This window comes from Silurus meridionalis, chromosome 4 (genome assembly GCF_014805685.1).
Source record: "Silurus meridionalis isolate SWU-2019-XX chromosome 4, ASM1480568v1, whole genome shotgun sequence".
Lineage (NCBI taxonomy): Eukaryota > Metazoa > Chordata > Actinopteri > Siluriformes > Siluridae > Silurus > Silurus meridionalis.
Genome location: NC_060887.1, coordinates 8,353,938 through 8,368,962, shown reverse-complemented (window position 1 = coordinate 8,368,962; position 15,025 = coordinate 8,353,938). Strand labels below are relative to the sequence as shown.

Here is a 15,025-nt window from a genome sequence, read left to right as displayed (position 1 = left end):
CCATGGAAATGGCTGCGAAAGAGGCGCAAGAGTTAAGCGTATCCACACAAGTTCACAAAGTATACAGTGAGAAAATAAAACAGGCTGGCAAAAGAGCATGTTATCATTGCAGAAAGAATGTTTATTCGGCAAAACAATGCTGGTACAAAGACAAAGACAAAGACTGCAAAAATTGTGGAAAAATGGGGCACATAGATTGGTTATTAGAGCCTGTCAAAACAAAAAGATGACCATAAATGAGAAGTAAATCCAACAAAAAAAGGTGCAACAAAAAGAAGGTCATGCCATACAGTAATCATATAGAAAATACAGGGAAACAAGATGATGAATCTGATAAAAATGAATTCTCGCATATAATGCCTGTGTTTTCAAATATTGATGGTTACTGGGTGATGCCACTGTTGAATGGGGAGGCATACATATGCAGGTGAACAGAGGAGCAGCTGTATCACTTGTGGCTGAGTCAACATACCTTGAGAAGTGGCCATACCTCCATCCCAAGGAAGCAAAGCGAACTCTGAAACCATACACAGGAGAGCTTGTGCCTCTTTTAAGGGTGGTGGATGTGGCTGTGAGGCTAAACAACCAGAAGGTAAAATTACCACTGTATATTGCGGAAGGTAGTAGTCTCACAGCTCTGATTGGCTGAACATGGCTAGAGAAAATAAAGTTAAATTGGCAGGAAGTGCACTCAGTAGGGAAAGAGTCTACCAGTTTGCAAAACATCCTGCAGAAGCATGCGAGGTGTTCGGAGATGAGCCGGGGAACATAAAAAACATCATTGTAAAGCTGGCCGTTAAACATGACAGTAACCCTAAGTGCATTAAAGCCTGCCCTGTTTCTTACACAATTAAGCCTAAGGTGGAAAAAGAACTGGAAAGCCTGGAGAAAACTGGAGTACTAAAGAAAGTAAGTGTAAGCGACTGGGTCACACCTATTGTTCCTGTATTAAAAAAAGATGGAACAGTCAGAATTTCAAGGTTTCAAGGTTACTATTTTTTATTATTTACTGTAAACTGTAAATTAATTGATGATTTTTTTGCTGGATCAGCCGGTGGCCAGAAATTTAGCAAAATAGACTTATGTCATGCGTACCTTCAAATGCAGGTCGATCCTGTTTTACAAGAAATGTTGATCTATAAAGTTACCAGTGGCTACCTTTTGAAATAACTTCGGCTTCAGCATTGTTCCAGCGTGCCATGGACCAGATCCTGAGTGGTTTAAATGGAGTACAGTGTTATCTGATGACCTGTTAATCACAGGGAAATATGATGAGGATCATCTCAAGAACTTAATACAACACTACAGTGGGTAAAGAAAGAAAATTAGAATTCTTCCAACCCACCAAATATCTTGGACACGTAACTGACAGTGCTGTCTCAACAAAGCTTGATCTAAGGCAAAAGCTATTCTGGATGCACCCTTTCAAATCTGGCCAGCAGGCTTCGTCTCCCTAGATGAACTGTTAAACAAGTCCAAACAGTGGAAATGGTCCGACAGATGTGAGAAGGCATTCAGGGATGTGAAATGTGTATTAACACAAGCCAAGGTCCAAAACTGGCATTTCCTCACTGGTGGCAAATCACATGCAGCACTGGGCTCTGTTGCTGTCAGCGCATTAATACAACATCAAAGACAGGAGATCTGATCAGTAACACAGACGCACTGACCAGGCTGCCCCTGCCGGACACACCACCAGTATGTGGTCAAGCTGGCATTTTATTTATTTTTATCATTACATTATCTGTGTAAAGCTTCTTTGAGACAATGTTTATTGTTAAAAGCGCTATACAAAAAAAAATTAATTGAATATTTTACTTTAAAGAAGTACAAAGTGCACCTGTCACAGCGACTTAAGTGAAACAATTCACAAGAACGTTTTGTCAGTAGTTTTGAACTGGATCTCATGGCAAGAGAGGCAAGATGATTGACAAGACAAAAATCAATCCTTATCTGGTCGACAAAATGAACTAACCGTACGGTCTGCTACTTACTATGGGGTTATTGTGTCATTATACCCTTGCCTCTGAAGTACATTTTTGCTGAAAGAACTTCATGTGAGAGTGGTGAGGATGAAAGAGATGGCACAGAGATACTTCTGGTGGCCTGGCATAGATGCAGAGATTGAAGAAGAAGCAAAATAATTGTCCAGATTGCCAGACCTATTAATATTTCCCAAGGGAAGCATGTATATTGTGAAAAGCAGGAGTCCTAGAACTGAACCTTGTGGCACCCCATAACTTACTTGCATTAACCTGGGTAGTTCTGCATTTAAATCTATAAAATGGTAATGATCAAATAGGTAGGATTTAAACAGCTTAATGCCTGTCCCTGAATAACCCAGCCATTAGGAAAGCACAAGCCAGTACACTCTTAGTGCCGGTCCCAAACCCGGATAAATGGGGAGGGTTGCGTTAGGAAGGGCATCCAGCGTAAAACATGTGCCAAATTGAATATGTGGGGGTAACGATTAAGAATTTCATACCGGATTGGTCGAGGCCCAGGTATCGTTAGCCAACAGGGTACCGGTGGAAATTAGATTAGATTAGATTAGATTCAACTTTATTGTCATTACACATGTACAAGTACAATGCAACGAAATGCAGTTGGGCTACTGTTGGCCGAAGGAGGAGAAGGAGAGGAGGAAGACATCTACAGAGACGGCAGGAAATGGAGAAGTATAGGAGAGTAAAGGTTAGGGTTGGTACTTTAAATTTTGGCACTATGTCTGGTAAAGTGAAAGAGGTACCTGGTATAATGGAGAGGAGAAAGGTAGATATGTTGTGTGTTCAGGAGACCAAGTGGAAAGGGAGTAAGGCCAGGAACATTATAGGTGTGTTTAAACTGTTCTATCATGGTGTGGATGGAAAGAGAAATGGTGTAGGGTTGATTCTGAAGGAAGAGTACAGTAAGACTGTAGTGGAGGTGAAGAGAGTTTCTGGTAGGGTGATGAACGTGAAGCTGGAAGTTAAAGGGATGATGTTAAATGTCATTAGATGAAGTGGTAGAAGGTGTACCTAGAAATGAATGATTGGTGATTGGGGCAGACTTTAATCGGCATGTAGGTGAAGGGAACAGAGGTGATGGGTAGGTATTGCCTTAAGGGGAGGAATGTGGAAGGGCAGATGGTGGTAGATTTTGCTAAAAGGATAAAAATAGCAGTGGTGAACACTTATTTTAAGAAGGAGGATCATAAGGTGACCTATAAAAGTAGAGGAAGGTGCACACAGGTGAACTATGTTCTATGAAGGAGATGCAACCTGAAGGTGATTGGAGACTGTAAGGTGTTGGCGGGGGACAGTGTAGCTAGACAGCATCGGATGGTGGTCTGTAGGATGGTTTTGGAGGCGAAGAAGAAGAGGAGGAGAGTGAGGACTGAAAGAAGAATAAGATGGTGGAAACTGATGGAGGAAGAGTGTAGTGTGAGATTCAGGAAAGAGGACAGACAGGGGCTCTGTGGTGGTGAAGAGGTGCTGGATGATTGGGAAACTACTACAGGAGTAATGAGGGAGACAGCTAGAAAAGTACTTGGTGTGACATCTGGAAATAGAAAGGAAGACAATGAGATGTGGTGGTGGAATAAGGAAGTGGAGGAGAGCATAAGGGAAAAGAGGTTGGCGAAACAGATGTGGGATCAACAGAGAGATGAGAAAAGTAGGCTGGAGTACAAGGAGCTGCAGCAGCAGGTAAAGAGGGATGTGGTGAAAGCCAAGTAAATGGCATATGAGGAAGCTGTATAAGAAGTTGGACACTAAGGAAGGAGAAAAGGATTTGTACTGATTGGCCAGGCAGAGGGACCGAGCTGGGAAGGATGTACTGCAAGTTGATGTGGAGTTGGTGAACCAGGAAGTGGATAGGATTAGTAAGGAGGAAGTGAGAGCAGTGATTAAGAGGATGAAGAGTGGAAAGTCTGTAAGACCAGATGACATACCGGTAGAAGCGTGGGGATTTTTCGGAGAGATGGCAGTGGAGTTTTTAACCAGATTGTTTAACAAGATTCTGGAAGGTGAGAAGATGCCTGAGGAATGGAGAAGGAGTGTGCTGGTACCGATCTTTAAGCATAAGGGAGATGTGCAGACCTGCAGTAACTACAACGAAATTAAGTTGATGAGTCACACCATGAAGTTATGGGAAAGAGTAGTGGAAGTCAGGCTGAGAGAAGAGGTGACCATCTGTGAGCAACAGTATGGTTTCATGCCGAGGAAGAGCATTACAGATGCCTTATTTGCTTTGAGAATGTTGATGGAGAAGTATACAGAAGGTCAGAAGGAATTGCATTGTGTATTTGTGGATTTAGAGAAAGCGTACGGCAGAGTGCAGAGAGAGGAGTTGTGTTGTTGTATGAGGAAGTCAGGTGTGTCAGAGAACTTTGTGAGGGTGGTGCAGGACATGTATGAGAACGGTGTGACAGCAGTGAAGTGTGCAGTAGGAACAACAGACTGGTTCAAGGTGAAGGTTGGACTGCATCAAGGATCGGCCCTGAGCTTTTTCCTGTTTGCAGTGGTGATAGACAGGTTGAAAGACGAGGTCAGACAGGAGTCTCCCTGGACTATGATGTTTGTGGATGATACTGTGATTTGTGGTGAGAGTAGTGGAGAGGTGGAGGTACGCGCTGGAGAGAAAGGGAATGAAAGTCAGCAGGAGTAAGACAGAGTACGTGTGTAAATGAGAGGGAGGGCAGTGGAGTGGTGCGGTTGCAGGGAGAAGAGGTGGAGAAGGTGGAGGAGTTCAGGTACCTGGGGTCAACAGTGCAAAGTAATGGAGAGTGTGTTAGAGAAGTAAAGAAAAGAGTGCAGGCAGGTTGGAGTGGGTGGAGAAGAGTGATAGCAGGGGTGATTTGTGATAGAAGAGTATCTGCAAGAATGAAAGGGAAAGTTTATAGGTCTGTGGTGAGACCTGCGATGTTGTATGGATTAGAGACAGTGGCATTGAGTAAAAGGCATGAGGCGGAGCTGGAGGTAGCAGAGCTGAAGATGTTAAGGTTTTTGTTGGGAGTGACGAGGCTGGACAAGATTGGAAATTAGTTTATTAGAGGGACAGTTTATTTGTAGGACGTTTTGGTGACAAGGTGAGGGAGGCGATATTGAGATGGTTTGGACATGTGCAGAGGAGGGACATTAGTTATATTGGTAGGAGAATGCTGAGGATGGAGCCACCAGGAAGGAGGAAAAGAGGAAGACCAAGGAGGAGGTTTATGGATGTGGTAAGGGAAGACATGCAGGTAGTTGGTTTGAAAGAGGCAGATGTGGAGAACAGGGTGGTATGGAGACGGATGATCCGCTGTGGCGACCCCTAAATGGAGCAGCCGAAAGAAGAAGATGAAGAAGAAGAATGCCTGTCCATGAATGCCGATGTAATTCTGTTAGTGATCCAGGAGAAAGTCATGATCATTTGTGTCGAATGCAGCACTAAGGTCTAGTAAAACCAACAGAGAGATTTAGCCTTGGTCCGGAGCTAAAAACAGGTAATTCTTGATTTTCACTAGAGCAGTTTCTGTGCCATAATCGGCCCTGAAACCTGATTGAAACTGTTCAAAGATATTGTTTTCTTGTAAGAAGGAACATAACTGGGCAGACACAATCTTTTGACATACAGTACAGACCAAAAGTTTGGACACACCTTGTGTCAAACTTTGGTCTGTACTGTATATATATATATACAGTACAGACCAAAAGTTTATATATATTATATATACAGTACAGACCAAAAGTTTATATATATTATATATACAGTACAGACCAAAAGTTTGGACACACCTTCTCATTCAAAGAGTTTTCTTTATTTTCATGACTATGAAAATTGTAGATTCACACTGAAGGCATCAAAACTATGAATTAACACGTGGAATTATATACATAACAAAAAAGTGTGAAACAACTGAAAATATGTCATATTCTTTAAAGTAGCCACCTTTTGCTTAGATTACTGCTTTGCACACTCTTGGCATTCTCTTGATGCCTACTTTGAAGAACCTACAATATGACATATTGTCAGTTCACTTTTTTGTTATGTATATAATTCCACATGTGTTAATTCATAGTTTTGATGCCTTCAGTGTGAATCTACAATTTTCATAGTTTATTTTCATGAAAATAAAGAAAACTCTTTGAATGAGAAGGTGTGTCCAAACTTTTGGTCTGTACTGTACATGGAAGGTTTGAAATGGGACTGTAATTTGATAGTGTGTTTGGATCCAAATTAGGTTTCTTAATGAGGGGCTTAATAACTGCCAACTTAAGGGCTTTAGAGACGTGACCTAAAGTGAGAAGTTAATATAATTCAGCAGAGGTTTTCCAGCTGTATGTAACAGTTCTTTCAGTAATTTACTTGGAATGGGATCTAACAGACCTGTTGTTTATTTGGTTTTGGTGATAACATCTGTCCTATATGTGTAAAGCATTGTAAAGCATGTCCTCACCACTAAACTTTTCGGATATTAGATTTGTCGTTAATTTAGCCACTGTACTAAAAAGGGAACCTGAGATTGGTTGTTTTCTATCAGTTTGCTCAGGTGCTCAGCCCTAGCAGTGCTTAGCGCCTGTCTGTAGCTGTACTGTCTTTATACGCAATTCTAAAAACATCTAATTTAGCTTTTCTCCATTTTCTTTCCAGAGTACAGGTTGCTTTCATGTGGGAATGAGTATGACTATTATACCATGGTGCAGGTGTTTTTCTCTAACCTTTTTTTAATCAGATGGGCAACAATGTCTAATGTGCTAGTGAGGATAGAGTATATGTTGTTTGCCACTTATGAATCTGTCCTAATGGTCAGAACAATAGTCATACCAAGTCGACAGTCACCACTGGTTTGCTCATAGGGATAAACTCATGAGGAACAAACTTATAGGCACTGCACTTATACGTTTCAACTTCCTAATACTTTTATCTCTGTAAAGCTGCTTTGGGTTGATGCCTATATCTGGCATCATGTCAGTTAAAGTCACACACTTTTTTTTCATTCTGATGTAAAATATCTGCAGTTATAGTTTGCAAACCAGGAAGGAGGAAAAGAGGAAGACCAAGGAGGTTTATGGATGTGGTGAAGGAAGACATGCAGGTAGTCGGTTTGAAAGAGGCAGATGTAGAGGACAGGGGTGTATGGAGACGGATGATCCACTGTGGCAACCCCTAATAGGGAGAAGCCGAAATAAGAAGTTATAGTTTGCAAACTATAACCGCATAAATGCAATATAATAATGCAAAATAGTTTGAACATATTTATCCCAGGTGTCTTTATTGCTCTTATCTGTACACCCTTTTAAATTGCTATCGAAAAAGCTGTTTCGAATAAACTGTTTGCTCTCGTAGTCCTGAGGCATGAAGTAATGACAGTCACTGATCCTGCTAAGGATGGTCAAACCTTGACACCATAAAAACTGTTCTTCGATATACTAGTTTTTTAGAAATCATAAAGGACTATGATTCTCCATTCCATTCTCAATCTCCATTCTTCTTATTTTTTCAACACATGCTACTGGTCACTATCATTTGGTACTAATTTATTTTATTTATACCCAGCTATACAGGGTGGGTGAAAAGTAACTAGGCAATATTTAATGCCTATAGAACTTGGCGACCTTATTATCATGCAGGAACCATGATAATAATAACCACCCTATTTTGCTCTTACTGTGTGTGTGGTTTGACAAGCATTTTCTAGGATACAGGCTGGATGACGTGGACCTCATGAATGATCTCCAAAAAACGTCTCACTCCATGTGATTTCTTCCTATGGGGCTACGCAAAGGAGGATGTGAACAGGACAAAGCCTCGCACACTGGAGGACTTTGGAGACACGGATTCAGGAGGTTCTCAGCAATATCCCAGACGACTTCCTTCAGAAGACTGATTCCATTCCAGGCCATTTGAGGAAACTGGTTGATGAAACAGTGCCTACGTTGAAATTTAAAGATCTGCTTTCATTTTCCTATGTAATAAAGTACATGTACAATTTGTTTCAATAAAATTGTATTAGAAATATCGACTTTATTACCATATATATTTTAATTACTTTTCACCCACACTGCATTAGTAAAAGAATTTATAAATAAATGATCCCAGGATGGGTTTTCTTTTGTATCCGGTGCTTTTTCTTCATCATGCCTGTTTACTTGCCATGGTTGTCCCTGGCTTGTTCACTAGGGATGTTTCTGTATGTTAATGATTAAATCTGAATATTGTTTAAAAGGTGAAAATCATTATGGAGTTAATCTTATATCTACATTAGTCCACTTTGTTTATAAACAAACATAAAAAGATACAGACGATAAACATGCAGATGTTTTAATGTTTTCATACATAGCCTTTGCCAGTCTCGTTAAGTTTTACACAAACGTAAACATTTTTTTTTTTTTTTAAATACATATTTACAAAATGTGTGCATTCATGGTTATCCTCTTACACAGCTCCTGCATGCATTCTCTAAAGATTCACAAAGACAAAAATAAAATATTTGGTGTAGTATGCAACCAAAACTCAGCTAAATCTGAGGAAAAGTATATACAGTGGGAGCAAACTATTGATTAAAGCACATTTATTATCTATAAAGCCACAGCCTTACAGTAAAGCGAGAGAATTCCTTAGGTAGGTTCTGTTGGAGTATATTCATTCATTCTGAATAAGGATTAAAAAAAAAAGAAAACAACTTTGGCAAACAAGTACAATTATTATTGACTTGTTTAAAAACATATAAAATCCACTGGCAGTGAACAGAAAACAATTTCAGATGGCAATTTGACTAAAAAAATGAAATAAAAAATTCGGTACACATTCGGTACTTAAAACAAGAAAAAAAAAAACACTATTGCGGGCGAACATCTGTCAAGGTAAGAAGAAAAACATTAAAATATTATATGAACATCCAGTTTTATCTTGTATTTATTTATGAACACTTATTAAGCAGTCACTTATGAGAATTTAAGTATTCTGTTGCCATGACTACTAGAAAATTCAAGCTTCAAATATTTAGAATAATGTAAGGATGCAAAGAAAAAAAAGAAAGAAAGAAAGAAATATATTTCTAATATATTTCTATTATAATTTTACACTTATGTCTTCTCTGTATCAGAGAAGACATAAGTGTTAAAGAAAAATCTCCCCCAAAATATTCGACCTACTTTGAACATGCTTGAAGGTAAACAGAGTTGGAACTGCAAGATAATCAGACAAACACAATAAAAAGTATACTGTTTCTGAGCAAATTAAGAGCATCACTACCTCATTAGGACAAAAGCCACTGGTGACAGAGCAGCTGAACATTCTACGAGGCATCCTTGGTGCTTGATGCTGTGGGGATTGCAGATTTCCCAGCACTCGCATTGTGTGGCCGACTGTAACTGGTGAAGCTGGGGGTGTGAATGGTTCGAATACTCTTTGAAACCTGTGACAACATGGTGGGGGACAGAGGAGAGGGAGAAGAGGAAGAGGAGGAATATCGTCCATTTTGGTTCTGTGTGGACAAGGACAGGCTTTTAGTGCTGTGAGTGGACTGTGCATGCTTAAGAGATCCATTCGAAATGGAGGGAATATGAGAGGACGAGTTGGGGATTGAGCGATGGTTGAGGATAGAAGACTTGGAGGAGGAGGAGGATACAGCAGAGTGGTTAACAGGGTTAGTAGCATCAGGCTGAGAAGCAGCTTTTCCTGCACTAGAAGAAAAAGCAGGGATTTTAGAGACAGGTATTGTAGGAGAAGTAGATTTGGGATCTCCTCCAGCTCTTTTAGCACTTCCGTTAGCCTGTAAACAAAGATGTCAGAAAACATGGATTTTCATCCCTAAGATTCAGTGATTGAAGATGTGAAGCTGTACAAACCTTTCATTTACACTAACAGGAGTTACAAGTTAATTATCACAAAAAAATCTGAGTCAGAAAACACATTAATATAAACTACAATATTTAAAGTACATTAACATCCTTTTTCTCAGGGCTGTAAGTTAAAGTTGAGGGTGAATATTAGGTGAAAGACAGCACATTCATGTTTTAAGAGCATTCATATTTAAAGTGAGTATTTTAAAGTGTGATGAAAACCAACCAGTTACATAAGCCCAGAGGAGGCTCCAAGAGTGGAGAAGGTGCACTGTGGGAAGGTTTCCAGTGGAGGTTTAGTAGGGGGTTGTTCCTCAGATTGGGAAAAGGGACTCATCCCATATGAAATAATCAGGGAAAAGAGTCTGATACTGGGTTTAGTAGAAGAGCACCTTGGCTGGCAAGGACATTTGTCTCTTGGGAAACAGTGATACTTGTGGTGTTAGAGCTGTGTCAAAGTGAAATAAAACATGTGATGTAGATTTAGATAATAGTTAAAAAGCAGCATCTACCCAAAGCACAGTATAGGTTAGGAGCAACAGAGTAAGAAATTAAGGAGAAAAGCTTTGATAGCAACTCAGGAAATTATTTAAAAAAAAAAGAGTTTGTTTTTCATCCTTATCACCTACTTAGAATAAAAGCCACAAGCAGAATGATTATGTAGAAACATTCCATTATGTTATAACAGATGCATTATGCCTTGCAGACATGCTTTCAGCCACAGCCAATGAAAGCACAGTCATCAAGATCACATCCATCAGTGACAGTCAGCATGGAGTTGATCACACAAAGAACATTCTTTTCTTTCTTCATTGTTTAAATACCTTTTAGAGCGATTTGTTTTAGCTGATACATACGCTTATGTAAATGTTCTCTCAATGTGTAATCCCTAGCTGAGTATATGTCTACCTGGCGAAACTGCCTCTGTGAGTCTTGCATCTTTAATTGCTTTGCAGCCCTTTCTCTGTCTGACGTGCCCGGCTGCTGCTTGGCCTTCACAGACATGGGCATTGGCATCCGACTAGTAGGAAGGGACACGCTGACATTCTGCAAGAGGGATTCAAACCAAACAGGAGAAAAGAAGAGATAAAAATAAAGAAACTCTAAATGTTGTGTATTGGAAGGTTTGTAAAAATAGAAACAATGTCTGCATAAAATCTTTGTGGTATTCCATAACATTTAACTGGATTTACAACAGGGGCCATGTTCACAAAGTCTCATATCTTACCATTACGAGTTCTAAATGGCCATAAAATGTTAACTAAAGGTTTTTTAATCATTCATCTTTAATAACTCCATTATCTCGATCAGGGATGCAGTGGATCTTTCACAGAAACAAAACACCGGCATTGAGGTTAAAAAAATGCGTGTACATATATATATATATATATATATATATATATATATATATATATATATATATATATATATATATATATATATATATAAAATAGTGTATATATGTTGCATAGTCAATCCACCTCCGGCATGTTTTATCCAGGAAACTACACACATAACATAACTAAGAGTTTGTAAAACTACTCACAAGTGCAGAGACAATTTACAGGTGCATCTCAATAAATTAGAGCATCATTAAATAGTTATTCAATAAAAAAGGTGAAACTTGTATATGATAGATTCATCACACACAGACTGATATATTTCAAGTGTTTATTTCTTTTAATTTAAATGATTTTATGCTGACAATGTAGGGGCTGCTTTTGCTTTAATTACTGCCTCAATTTAGCGTGGCAGGGAGGTGATAATTCTGTGGTACTGCTGAGGTGGAAGCCCAGGTTTCTTTGACAGTGTCCTTCAGCTCATTTGCATTTTTTTGGTCTCTTGTTTCTCATTTTCCTCTTGACAATACCCCATAGATACTCTTTGGGGTTCAGGTCTGGTGAGTTTGCTGGGCAGTCAAGCATTTAACCAACTTTTGGTGCTTTTGGCAGTGTGGGCAGTGACTCTGCAAACTTTACACTGGACCTCAAGCAAGTTGGATCCTGTGCCTCTCCTTTCTTCTTCCAGACTCGGGTACCTTAATTTCCAAATGAAATGCAAAATTTTCTTTCCTTTCATCAAAAAACGACTTTGGCCCACTGAGCAACAGTCCAGTCCTTTTTGTCCTTGTTCAGGAGTGGCTTGACACAAGGAATGCCTCAGCTATAGCCTATGGATTCGTCTTTGCAGGTGTTTGGATGTAATGAGCTGATCAGAATGTAACACCATGAGTCTCCAATATTGAACTTTTTCATAATATTCATAATATATATTTTCTGAATTTTGTTTTTTTATTAGCTGTAAGCCATAATCATCAAGATAAAAAGAAATAAAATAAAATGTGTGCGATGAATCTATCAAATATACAAGCTTCACTTTTTGTATTGAATTACTAAAATAAAATCAACTTTTTAATGATATTCTAATTTATTGATATGCACATGTATATTATTAATGTTTTCTTAAACTAGGTTGAAATGCAAAGTTTATCTTGCTGGATGATGCACACTCATTTAATCAGCATTGAAAATATCTGGCTGATCCATTAAACTGTTAATAAATTAATTAGTTTTCCTTTATTGTGGCTCAATTAATATTTACTGTATAACAGCAGTTTTATTTGGCTGAATAGACCCTGATCAAGAAAAAGTGGTTACTGAAGTTGGATGAATATTAGGATTTTTTTTTGGTCTATTTGACCATTTCCCAATTCCCCAACTACTTTTTAAAACTATTTATTTATTTATTAATTCTTTGTTACATGGAAGCTGAACATACTTGAAGGAATGAACTAAAGGGCTAATTCTAACCTTTTATTTTTTGTGAATATGGCCCCAAAAGAAGAAAAGATGCATGCAGACCTCCAACACCAACAGAAAAATATTTTGTTCTTATACCTTAGTCCCCACTTAAAAGAATCAGAAAAAAGACAAGGTGAAGGTGTGCTTCTTAGTCTGTGAGTAATCTTTTTGGCTGCTTAAATCCAATGTTAGAAACTCTGCAGTGAATTTATGAAGGCACTGGTGAAGGCTGTCATAAAATCACCCATAAAACACCACACTAGTTATATACAGACATATTTACACTATAGAGTTAAAATGTTGAGATTCCCATAGTCATTGCAAGAAGATAAGGTTAGGATCTGTGAAAGCCACTGGTTAGACTGGGATTACTGTGAGGAATAGGAGATGGAGAAACCCATAGTCTTCACCACCAAGGCGGTCAGAGCTCGAGAGAGACCTGTTGAGGTGGAGCTGGTGTGATCACAGCAGGCCGAGGAAGAAGCTGTGGTTTTGGCTTCTTCCGAAGGCTAGGGCGCTTGCTGGAGTTTGAAGTTTTGGTGACTAAAGGTTTCTGTGGAACTATTTTGGGTAAAGTCTCTGCACCCTGGATGCCATGAGGTTTAGAGTATTCAGTGGGCTGTAGGTCCTCAGAAGACCGTGGCCCCATTTCACTGATTGTAGTCTCAAGCTGTTTTATCGTCTGTTCAAGGCTATCAAGTGTCTTGTAAGTGCTCTTTCGGATTTCTTCTGTCCTTCCCTGTGGTTCCTGGGCAACAGCTTCTAATTTTGGGTTATTTTGTTTGGAGCAAGAAATTTCAAATCTCTTGGTCTCTTTATGTTTAATAGTACCATCTGATTCCTCATCATCTTCATACACCACAACTTGTAAGGTTTTCTTGCCTGTCTTAGTACCAGTGCGGATGGCCTGTGTTAAAGCTGCCAATTGCTTTTTAGGGAACTTAAACTTGAACTTCTTTTTAACATCCTGTTTGGCCTCACTAGTAGCAGGTGTTACAGTCCCCTCATCGGATAACAATGATGAAGACAAAACAGGGTTTGATCCAATTTGGGCATTCACAAAACTCATCTTATCTCCATGATGTGTGACCTGTAAACCCCCGTTTCTTTTATCATCATCCTCGGTTTCCTCAATTTCTTCCTCTATCCTTTCTTCAGCCAACATTCTTTCCAGCTCATCTTCACACTCAAAAATGGTGGAGAGACGTTTGTAGGCTGAACGTATATCCATTGGTTCATCAAAAATTATAATGACAGGCTTTTTGCTGAATTCACTATTTCCAGCATCAGCAGAACCATTGCTACAAGTTAGAGTGGAAAAGTCAGAGCCACATTTAGTCTGTGGTTTGGCACCTACAGTCACAGTTTGCACATTTCCTCTTTTAGCATTTACAAGCTCTTGGTACTCTCCAGTTGTCAAAGCCTGCACTTTGGTGTTGGTAATCATGAAAGCAATATTATCTGGTGGCGGAGGAGGAGGTTCTTCCCCTGGCAAGTCAGGGCTGAGGAATGTCTCATTTTCATCTTCTACTTCTTCATACTTCATCCTCCTAGACTTGGGAAAACTTATTACCTGCTGCTGATTTGCTGAGCACAACTCCCCATGGTTTTCAGGCACCTTGGTGTAAATGAGATCAGGGCCACCCAGTAAGATGGGTGTACAAATTGCTGTTGGAGACTCCACTGTCTCCTCTATGCTAAGTTGTACCTGTGGAACCTTAACCACATGGACTTTGCCCTGTGTAGGGCTGCCTGGGCCTTGTTCCTCTGTCTCCACTGGACTTGAACAAGTCAGTTTATATGGTAGGTCATTAGTAAGGCTTAAATTGTTGTCTAGGCCATGGCTTGGAATACTGGATGCAGCATCTGAGGATAACAGCAGCTTGTTTTGGGATTTCTCATAGGTATTGACATGTGACACCTGGGATGGAGATGCGAGGGATGCTGCTATGTTGTCAGTTGACTCTTCTTGAGGCTCCTTGGCGATCTGTGCTGTGAGGTAATAGATGACCTTTAAGGTTTAAAGGTCACAAAATAAAAGAATAAAAATATTACCAGGGAGCTACATAATTATGCAAGCATTTTATTAATAATACAAATACTTCATAAAATAATACAAAAATTATTTACATCATGAATAATAGGTCAAAGGACTGCCACTGAATTTACACAAACAAAAAAGTTCATAAGTTAAGGCTGTTAACCTTCACATGTCAGTGATTGTAATTTTTTTGACTGTTGACACCGAATGGAACAACAAACGACAAATACACAGTTGTAGATGCTCACCCCCGTATTTTGACGTGCTGTGTTGTTGCCATTTTCATCCATGACCATATCGTTTTTCTCCTGGATGTCTGTACTCTGCTAAAAATGTGAATAATATAACATTAAGTCACAAAAAAATAGCTTCCACTA

General features: G+C 39.3%; 1 protein-coding gene across 15 annotated transcripts in view; it reads right to left on the bottom strand.

Moving 5' to 3' along the window:
* Positions 1-8,269: 8,269 nt before the first annotated feature.
* si:ch211-285f17.1 (sickle tail protein) overlaps positions 8,270-15,025 on the bottom strand; it is a 76,321-nt gene continuing 69,565 nt past the window's right edge. For 11 of the 15 annotated variants that reach the window (XM_046848628.1, XM_046848625.1, XM_046848630.1 and 8 more), the window contains 4 exons: positions 14,897-14,974; positions 13,047-14,618; positions 10,716-10,853; positions 8,270-9,736 (listed from right to left, as the gene is read on the bottom strand). In XM_046848628.1, coding sequence (XP_046704584.1) covers positions 9,260-9,736; positions 10,716-10,853; positions 13,047-14,618; positions 14,897-14,974 — 2,265 coding nt within the window. In that variant the 3' untranslated portion in view covers positions 8,270-9,259. Of the gene's footprint in view, positions 10,255-10,715; positions 10,854-13,046; positions 14,619-14,896; positions 14,975-15,025 lie in introns of all 15 variants that reach the window. The other 4 variants (XM_046848626.1, XM_046848633.1, XM_046848640.1 and 1 more) reach the window with 3 other exon arrangements.